The 10264-nt window shown below is 40.0% G+C and overlaps 1 protein-coding gene across 1 annotated transcript in view; it reads left to right on the plus strand.

Moving 5' to 3' along the window:
* The window catches only part of LOC104471240 (olfactomedin-4-like), a 23126-nt gene that overhangs the window by 7397 nt on the left and 5465 nt on the right, over window positions 1-10264 (plus strand). The window contains 3 exon segments of the mRNA XM_010086509.1: window positions 5700-5912; window positions 6845-6948; window positions 6950-6996. Coding sequence (XP_010084811.1) covers window positions 5700-5912; window positions 6845-6948; window positions 6950-6996 — 364 coding nt within the window.

The raw sequence follows: 10264 nt of genomic DNA on the forward strand, positions 1-10264 counted from the left end.
GGAGAAAGGTCACCACAGCCCAGAGTGAAGAAATAGGTGAATATTTGTCCCTTCACTTCCTCTACTCTCATAGAATTAAAAAAAAAAAAAATCAAATATCTTCCTTGTCAACATCTGAAGTTGTGGCAGTGAGACTGCTGAATTATGCATGGCTTTTGAAGACAAACATACCTTACACTACTTTGGCTGCTTGTTTCAAGAATTCAGATCCATTTTTTAAGGAACTTAGGCAAACCTACACATGCTGCAGTGCACTGGGTGAAGCTGCCTGTGAAGACAGAAATCTGTCTCTGGCTTTTTATAGTGGATAAATATTCAGGATTCAGATTAGGTGTCCAGCAGAAAGTGTTTTCTTCAGGAACCAAGCATCTTAAGAAATGAAGTGTCCTTGAGTTAATCAGCAGAAAACGTACAGCATTAAATTATAAATTCTAACCATAAATATTCATAAACCTCCTCTGGTATAATCAAGAACAGATAAGAAGTTATGCATAAAAAACACAACAACAGGCAGAGGATCCTGTGGTAAGATCTTTCAGTTCATATCATTTGTTTTGAAAGAACTGGAGCTAGCAATGAAACACATCGAGCTGTCAGTGAGGATATAAAGGGCAAGCTGACAGAAGTCTCACTGTCTCCAAGCACAGGAGTTACCTGATCCCTTGCAGCATAAAGGTGTAACTCAGAGTTAACGATCCATGAAGACCACTGAGATTTCAGGTCCCCATACTGTTCCTACTATGGTCAGTGCCAGCATTTTAAGCTAATTGCACTGGGACAGGATCAGGGCATGATTCCCAGATTCTTCAAGGTGTTTGGGTACCACCTTTCCCAGTCACTTGCCCTGGTGTAGCCAGTCTCTTACTAGTACCTTCCTAGGAATGGTTCATGTTTCCTTCAGGATGTGTGACTTATCTGCTAGTGCCATGCAGATCTGCAGAGCATCTCAAGTGCTTCTTGACCTCTCTCTGTGGACAACCTCAGATCTCTGTTGAGTTCAGACACCTCGCTCATATAAAGACACAGGTTACTGTAGATACCTAAAATTAGGTGTCCAGATTTGTACCTGAAACTCACCTCTAAATTCAGGGCAAGCTGAATCCCACCATGGACTTTAATGTCTAGGTTACCAGCTGGTGTCAACTGGTATACCTGTGTTGTCGTCCCTGGGTCCCCAGCAGTGTGCGACAGTATAGACACTGACCTTGGCTTTCAGTTCTCGCTGAAGACGATGAAAATTCTTGACCTAATGCAGGTTTCACTGAATTTTATCCCCTTGAGACTAATCAGCCACACAGTGTTACAATGTATCTAGTTAGATAAAAAGTGTGACGTATACTTTGATGTGATAAAGGCAAACAGACACTTTGGGTCAGAAATGCAAATGAACAGATTGCATTTTGATGTAACTCTGTGTGTGTAAGGTTTCTCAGTTATGATGTTGTTTTTCTGGAGAAAGAACAAAGTTGTTGAGCATTGACTTATTGATAGCTGAACTTAAGTAATCTGAGATCTTGTGATATATGAGCCTCTATGCTTAAAAATTCTTCACCTTTACAGTTGTGGCAAAAATCCTCCTTATACAATCCTGTATATTACTTTAGTCAGAATAAGATTCATAGAAAGAAGGAAATAATGAAATGGAGGAAAGCCAAGCTCTCATTGTTGATCATTATTAGAAATGATCCTGAGAAAATTCCTAGGGAATCAAGCTCAAACATAACCTAGTCTCACCACAGGAGTGGGAATTTCTGCTGAGAGCTTCCTTTTTGGACTCTGAGAATCCATACTTTAATTGCTCTTCTAAAACACCCTTTGAAGCTCATGGGAGCTTTTCCTGGGTAAGAGCTGCAGGATTGGATCCTCTTAAGGATGCTTTACATGTGCTAGAAGTCCCAGATAAACAACCTGATTGAATTGTTAACCTTTTGCCTGATTGTAGGCTAATCCAAAAAGCAAGGGGGTCCTTTTATAGAATCAGCAGGCAAGGAAGCTCACAGATAAAGAGATGCTCTCATGTGCCAAATAAGTACAATCCATAGGCTGAAAATACCAGACTAATTTTTCCTCTGCCACATCAACCTTTGCCAGCATAATTATGATTACAGAAGAAAATTAACCTTTCAAAGCAAAGCAGGAATTGGCTGCTCCTCTCAATAGGAAAGGGGAGAGGATACCTCCATAACAGGGATGGATAAGGACATGATCCCAATGAGAGAAAGTGCCTTTCAGAACTTGGCTCACAATGGTCACAATATCCTCACATAACAAAAACAGTAGAAAAAAAAGCATGCCTGCCCTCTGCCAGGAGCAGCTGCTTTCAAAACTGGTTAACCTGCAGTGGAATTCTTCTCAGTGTCAGCCTTCGGACTGCTTTCCAGCCTTGCTCCTTATGGGTCTGTAGAGGTCAGGACTGCCTGAAGCTGGTGTCCTGGGCAGAACATCTTTATAGAGTTGCTGGTTTTGTCACTGCTTTCTTATCTTCCCTTGGTGCTCCCACTTTTTTGGTTTTACATCTTCATCTTGCACATTTGTTCTTCCTTCTGTACTCTCCAAATGTGTGCTGGAGAAGTGTCTGTTTGCATGCTGCAAAATCTGTTTTGATAAATACCAATTGCAGGTAAACGACACAGTAAATAAGCATTGCAGATTTTTCCTGCCCTTTTCATCCCATGAGGGTGGCAATGCTTGGAAAGGAGGAAAAACTGAAACTGAGGATTTTTTTTCCTACATATGCCTCACATGGCTCCATTCTCTTCCTACCAAGGGCTGATACAGGCCCTATGCACTCATCATACCCTACTCTAGGGTTTTGTGATAGATGTGGCAGCAATCAGTACTAGTTATTGGTCTGTATCTCTAAATATGGGATATGCATAGTATTTATGTGCCAAGACTGTCAAGACACAACAGCCAGTCCCTAGCAGGTAGATGCAGTAGAAGGGCAGAGATTACAGGCTGCTTAAATCTATCTGCCAAGCAACAGAGCAGCTTTATGTTCCTTTTTTCAATGGATATTTCTAAACTACGGAAACTCCTGAGCCAGACCTGAGCAGGCAGGAGTGTCCACACGGGGCATTGCAATGCTTGACATATGTGCTGGATTTGTCTGCAAAAGCAGTATAGACCTGTTAGAGCAGCACTGCTGAGAAAATTCTGTTTGTCCAATAATTCACCAGGGGAGCTATTAGCTTAAGTTCATTGCTATGCTGGTGTGGCTGTACAGAGCACTGCAGAGTGCTGGCACTAGTTCAGGCTCAACTTGCATGGATATCTTTCAGCTACACTCCACTGGATGGTGTTGACATGTCCTTAAACGACCTAGATGGTTGACTGAGTGAAAACCCTCTGATGTGGGAGGAGAACTTCAGGTCTCTGTCCTGCAGCACTCTGCAATTAAGGCTGAAATAACTATGTATGCCTTGTTCTAGCCCTCAGCATTTTGTCCAGGCTCTCAGGACCCCGGAGAAAACTCCAGATTCAGAGGTTTCGCACTAATGAGTAGCCATCACTAATTCCAGCAGCCTATTCATGTCAGTGGTTTATAGATTTGGACTATATTGCAGCATTATTATTAGTTGTAGTAGTATTAGTGTTAGTGTTAGCGTTAGTATTATTGTGAGAAAGATTATTAATACCTAGATAGGTTTCCAAATATGACATACTTCACTGAGCAGTAGAATGTTGTTCAAACATGGGCTTGCTTTATATTTCTCAGGCTGTAATCTTTTTTGTTCTGTAAACTCTAGGCACACAGTTTAAACATTGACCTTGGAAGAATTTTTTCAGAGGGTTTTTTTGAGGATGTCTTCCAACTCCAAACTGATTTTGGTGATCAGAGAAAGTGTGAGGTCCAACTACATCTGTCTTTTCCAAGAACATTACCCAGTTCTTCTTACTCTTCTCTTGTGAACAGATAACGGTGACAGATAAGACAAGGGATCCAAGCTGTCTTTGTTGTCAGACAGATACAAGGAGCTACATCTAAGTTTTTGTATTATATTGTTTTTTTATTCTTAATTGTAATAAATAGCTTATTTATTCCTAAGATTGAAGTTACCCAGGCTTGACCAGGGAGATCTAGAGCATCCAATGTTGTGAGTCAGGGTACTTCTGCTGCAGTTTATGGAGACATACCAGTTTATATCAGAGCAGCTCAAAGTCTAGCTGCACACATTTAGAACAGAAGATCTGTTTCAAACCCTGAATTAAATGTGCGGGATTGAGCAGCCTGGTTTTGGTGTATATTATGTATGTACATGCAGAGGGGTTCTTTCAGATTTGCAGTGTAGTTGTGCCACTATTGAAAATGATACTTTTGAAAAGAGGATCTTCTCACTTCTAGTTCTCCTTCTTAAACAACATCACTGAATATCTTATGATCTGAAAGGATCCTTTCTGCCCTTCGTGAATTTCCATGCCATAAGATCCTACACCTCCTCTTTGGTACACAAGGGTTTCTATCAAAATTGAAAGGAATTATTTGGTGTGTTTGTTGGGGTCCCCATCCCAGAGGCTGCTTGCTGGAAAAGGAGAACATGGTCTTCACACCATGACAGGATTTTAGTGGCCATTCCAGAGCCAATGGGGAAAAATACTGACTTTCATTTTATGTTAAGATAATGCAAGAATGGTTGAGATGATGTAGGCTAAAAATCTTTCAGTCAAACAAGTAATAGTTATGGAAATCATAGTGCTGTAGAGAGATGGACTTACACAACGAATACCATCTGAGAGTATAGATACAGAGTTACTGGTGCAAAAAAACTAATTATATTTATTCCTACTTCTTACATTTTGTGTTATAATTATGGTGATTTAAGGGAAAACAGACATGAATTTTATGAAGCATATAGGAGAGAAATTATATAACTTTCCCAAAGTGTTAAATTTCGAGGAGCTAACATTTTCCAAAGAATGTTCCAAGTCCATATAATATTCTTAACATTCTTCATCACATTGCTTGTGCTGTGACCTTTACCTTTGCAGATACAAGTGTGAAAATATATTTATCCAGACAACTGTTTAATGGTTCAAAGGCTGAAAAGGCTGCTATGTAAATTACTTTAGTTAAAGCCTGCAATAAATCTTACACTTTTGTTTGAACCAGATTTGATTTTTAACACTGTGTTTAAACATTCTCTCCCTGCCCAAAAACAAACCCCAAACCAGTTCTGCCAACTTTTGACACAATTCAAATGTACACAGGGTAAAATCCCATTTGGATTCAGAGTTAATAGGAAATGAAGTTGAAAAACTTGGTAATCCTTTATTGCATTTTTCAGCCTCCTTGGGTTGCTTTTATGAGATAATACACTGCAGATTTCCTAATAAAATTTTCACCAATGTAAGTTCTTGGCACACTGAGCATAAAATTAGCTCACAGAGACGATATTGGCAAAGAATTAAAAAAAAGGAAGACTGCGAGTAAAATTCTGCCTTCATTTATCCCCAGGCATTCTTGCGGGGACTTTGTGGAACTGCCAACAATAAATGAGGGTTGAATTTCACATTTTTTATGGTTGTGATGAGAATTTCATTTGTGTAGTTTATGTGAACAATATATATGTCAAGTATGTGGGACTTATGCATGGGTTACTCAGAAATATAATAAAGATGTCAAACAGGTTTGTTTTATTTGCTAACCTGGACTTGAATATGTACCTTTTTTTTTTTTTTTTTTTTTTCTTTTCTTTAAGGTTAGAGAGTACTCAAAAAAGATTGAACTGTATCAGCAGCAAATCCTTAATCTAACCATCAAGGTGGAACACATGGAGAAGAGCAGTGTATCTTACACAGAACTGGACTTCCAGTTACTGAAAGTGGAAATCAGTGACCTAGATAGGCTGGTCACTCAGCTGAAGTCCAGCCTTGTTGGAAGCAATGTCATCGTTGAGGAAATATATTTGGAGGTATTGCCAAAGTCTTAATTAGCCACAGAGGGGTCAAATATACGGATAGTCTATTCTCTCTTTAGTGTTTAGGTTGAGGAAATGTAGCCTGTCTCTACTGCAGCCAGTGGAATTATTTTAGCATTTCATCAGCATAAATTAAAAGAAAGCTTGACCTTAAAAGTATTAACACATTTTTCCTTGCTATAGAGCATAGAAAAGCAAAAAAACCTCAAAAAACCCCCCAAACTGGGGACCTCTTTATTTTTGCCAACTATCTGCCTGAAAGTTTACAGTTTTGCATAGCGTTAGGCACATAAGATGATTAAATTATTATAATAAATATTAATTTGTAGACCCCCATACTTGAAAGCCTCTGTGCTTTAACTTAGATAATTAAAAAATTAGCTTCTGGTTGCTAGGGCAGTGGCCTAATCAATATGAAATCAAGAAGTGGGAAAGACTATCACCTTCCCAGCAGACTATAAATCACCTTTTCAAAATGATAATTAATCACTCACCTAGAGAGAATAATTACTTCAGATGGAAAGTGAAATATAAATTTCCCCATTGTCCTCTAGATCATCAAGTAGGTGATTGAGGACATTATTTATCTCTGCAAATAAAATTTCTGGATACTTTTGTAAGGCTGGAATAAGTACTTTTAATATATAATAGCTAGTACTTGCCTAAGTCTTACTAGATATTCTTGTACTATGTATAAAATAACACTATATTTATGCATTATGGTATACAACTAAGTGTTAAAACATTTCCTTGTGGTCCCATACCTCTGCTGGAAATGTTAACTTCAGGCTAGCAGGACAAGGTCTACTCTGAGGGATATTTCTTAAAACCTGTTCTGTAGCATCTTGATCAACCCTGCCTGCAAATATCTGTAAAATAAAGCCGACAGAAATTTTAACTTGGGTTTTATTTTTTTATTTCTCTAGATCAGAAATCTGACTATACTGGTAAATGAACTAGAATCACTGGACAAAACCAATGTCCTTGCAATTCGTCGACAAATTGTATCTCTCCAGAAGCGATTGAAAGAGTAAAGAGAGCAGAAACAAAACTACAGTACCCCCATATTTCCCACCAGGTAAGCATTTCATTTGTATATCAGAGTAAAAACAACATAATACATGGGTAGAACAGTAAATGCACATATTTCTCTTTGTTAATATTAAATACAATTGTAATGATACTACTTAGCTCTTGAAAAATTTAGCAGACAGCTCCTAATGTTTCATCAATGGGTTCAAAAGGAAAATGAGTGCAGGAAACAAACTCTTCCAGACATAGCAGTTGTTTTCAACTGGAAAAAGTTGTAACTTTCCTCTCATCTGCAGTGCAAAAGGAGAATCTCTACTCCCTTCTCTTTTTCAAAACAATTACCTTTTTTTTTTTTTTTTTTTTTGTGGGAAACTATATTTTTTTCTGAACAGATTTGACTTCTAATAGTTCCTGTGAAAGTGACCTGTGTCATGGTAGTTTTGCTCTAATGCTGCTTGGGAAATGCATGAGTTACCATTGATGTACTAAAGCTGTTGGTATGCAAGCTCCAGAAGGTAGCTTTGCAAGCAGATTACTGTTGCTTCACAGGCAAAAGATTCTTCTAAATCAGAAGGTCAAGAACCTTGGGGGGAAATTCCAGATTCAAGGAAATAAGTGTGAGCTTTGTTACTGATTTCAACAGAACTAGGATTTTACCATTTTCTTACATAGGAAAGATTATGTTCTGGGGTTTACATCAGTGGTTCCCAGAGTTCATATAAAAATAGCAACAGTCACAGAGCATGTAGTAATTAGTTTACAACCGGAATAATTTTTGTCTTGATGGTGTGTTCAGTTTGAAAAATCACATTGTGAGTGAATTGTAGTGTGAGAAATTTTAAGAGTCAGATATGATACACTGGAGCAAGACATGTAGGAAACATTAGTTTAGGTACGTCAGGTCAAGCATGCCACTTGCTAACAGACAGGAGGATTTATCAAACTGTGTTGAACCCCTGCGTGTTAAGAGAGAAAGTGTTCTGTTGCATGCAACCCAGGGGAAGGATCCTGCCTATTCACATAAGCTGGTGAGCAATCAGCCAGAGGAGCCCATAGAAAAGGAGGAGTGGTGTCCTTCTTGCAAGGAGCACAGATTTGCAGCTAGTGGCACTTACCTCCCCTCACCTTTGGGTCAGCTAGTTCAAACATCTCATTGGAAAGGTGAGAGGCAGAAATAACAGGCTTCCCTTAGGGTCAGCAGTCTTTCCGACTGCGATCTCCTTAGGGCTACATGCCAGCGTGGGCAGCTGCTGCACTTCTCTGACAGGATGTGAGTAACACCTTGTCTGGGGAATCAGGTAAGAGAGAAAGCTGAAACAAAAACCTGCATTGCAAATGCTCAAGGTCCTTCTCTGCTCCTTAAGTAAGGGCTTAAAAAGTTTAAATGAAAAAAAAAAAAAAGCAGGGTTTTAAAAGTGCTTGAAGGGCATCTGATTGATTTATTGAAGGTGACGATGTGTGGAAAGAAACAGCCTCTTTCTCTTCAAGCCTACAGCAAGCCTTGGTTTCGGTGAGAAAGTACTGAGCTCTGGGACAAGAATACTGTGTCCTTCCATGAGTAATGGAGGAAGGGGCTGCTTTTACACTTGGGTGGTTGGGGTGAGCTTCTGTGGGATGTAGGAGTTTTCACAAAGTGGGAAAAGGAGGTCTATGCTTCACAGTGCAACTCCATGCAGGGATAGGCAAGTCATACCTAGAGCAGGATGACAGCTCTGGGATGGGTTAAATGTAACTGCATAGAATTATGACCATAATAAAATTATTTAGCATTGCTTCTCAGGGCATGGTGAGGAGACAGATAGAGTTTATCTGGGACAAAAAATTGTACTGCTTTAACATTGCTGTATTCCTGACTGATGTGCCAGCTAGATCAGGCACCTTTGCATGTCATTGCATTGTGTGGGTACCATAGAGCAGAAAATAACCTAGAAGGCCAAAACCCCAGGTGGTATGAATGATAGCTCCATCGACTTTCAGAGAATGACCACCACTGACATAAGCTGAGGACATCCTCTGGTGTTATCTGGGGGTTTATCTCCTGCCCGCAGCAACAGGAATGCTGGAGGGGTTGGAGGATGTGGGTGGGCATATTGTCATGGCCATCTTTATGGTGAGGGTGGTCTATGAGGCTGGCAGAAAGGACGGGCAGAGTAACTGCAGAGGATTAGCAAGTTTCCTGCCTCTTGGGAGATGCCAGATATACAGATAACGCAGGTGTTACATAGGCTCAGATCCCTGCTAATCCATGCAGGGCTGGTGTATCCTGACTTCGTGTGCCTGGTGGGGAGCAAACATTCTCTGGGCAGAGAACTTTGTAGACCAATTACATGTCCTGTAGACTGTATCTGAAAACAAGTAGTAGTAGGAAGATATTATTGCTTGGGGAGATGGAGTAAGTACGTGAGAGAGCTGCATTTTCTAGATGGTCATTTTGGAGTCCTTGCATGGATGCTCACACCTAGGCCTCTGAAGCTCGCTAGCACTCATTTATGCATTTGAACACATTTTCCATATGTTTTCTTTGCAAGCTTGGATGCCTTGAATTTCTGCCAAACCATTTGGCCTTGCCCTGCTTTTAGTTCATATTATATTTATAATGTTTGTATTAAACTGACTCTTTGTCCTGTTTTTAGACTACATTTTCTTTCCCCCTTCGTCCTCTCTCCTGCATATTTTGGGTAGGCAACAAGAGAACTTGGCTAATCCCCAAGCTGCCTAAGACCATGAGTCTAAAAGCAAGTTTAATTAAAGCTTCTTGCTTCTTAGTGCTGTAGTATGCAGCCCCTCTGACTCTGTCCCCCAAGGCTTTTGCTGCTGTGTTTCTCTGAGTGAGGAGCCCTGTTCTCAAAGAACACAGCAGAAAGAAATCACTGGTCTCCATTTGCCTTATCCTCCAACTGGAGAGGTGGGTGTCTGAGTGTCTGAGGTGAGTCAGAGTAAATATATAGTTAATCATCCTCCTCCTCATCATCACTGGCTTTCCTATCTGCACCAGTTCCCAGGATCTCTTTCCTCACCACTCCAGTGGGAAGAAATAGTTATCCATTATTTTTCCTGTTGCACTGATCTCATCTGGCTGCATCAGGGCAGGTGTAGAGAGACAGGAGCCCAGGATGGTTCTTTGAGGACTCTAACAGCAGATTCTTTGTCACATCTCACTGAAATGATCTGAGAGAGGTGGCAGGGAGAAGTGAGTCAGATGAAACTCTCAAAGGCAAAAAGAGAAAGAAAGGAAAAAACCAGCAAAGCTGCTTTTTCTAGCTTTTATACATTTAGAAATTAAGGATTTCAAGTTACTGGTGAATAGGTCTCAG

Source organism: Pterocles gutturalis, unplaced genomic scaffold (assembly GCF_000699245.1).
Source record: "Pterocles gutturalis isolate BGI_N339 unplaced genomic scaffold, ASM69924v1 scaffold8056, whole genome shotgun sequence".
NCBI classification, from domain to species: domain Eukaryota; kingdom Metazoa; phylum Chordata; class Aves; order Pterocliformes; family Pteroclidae; genus Pterocles; species Pterocles gutturalis.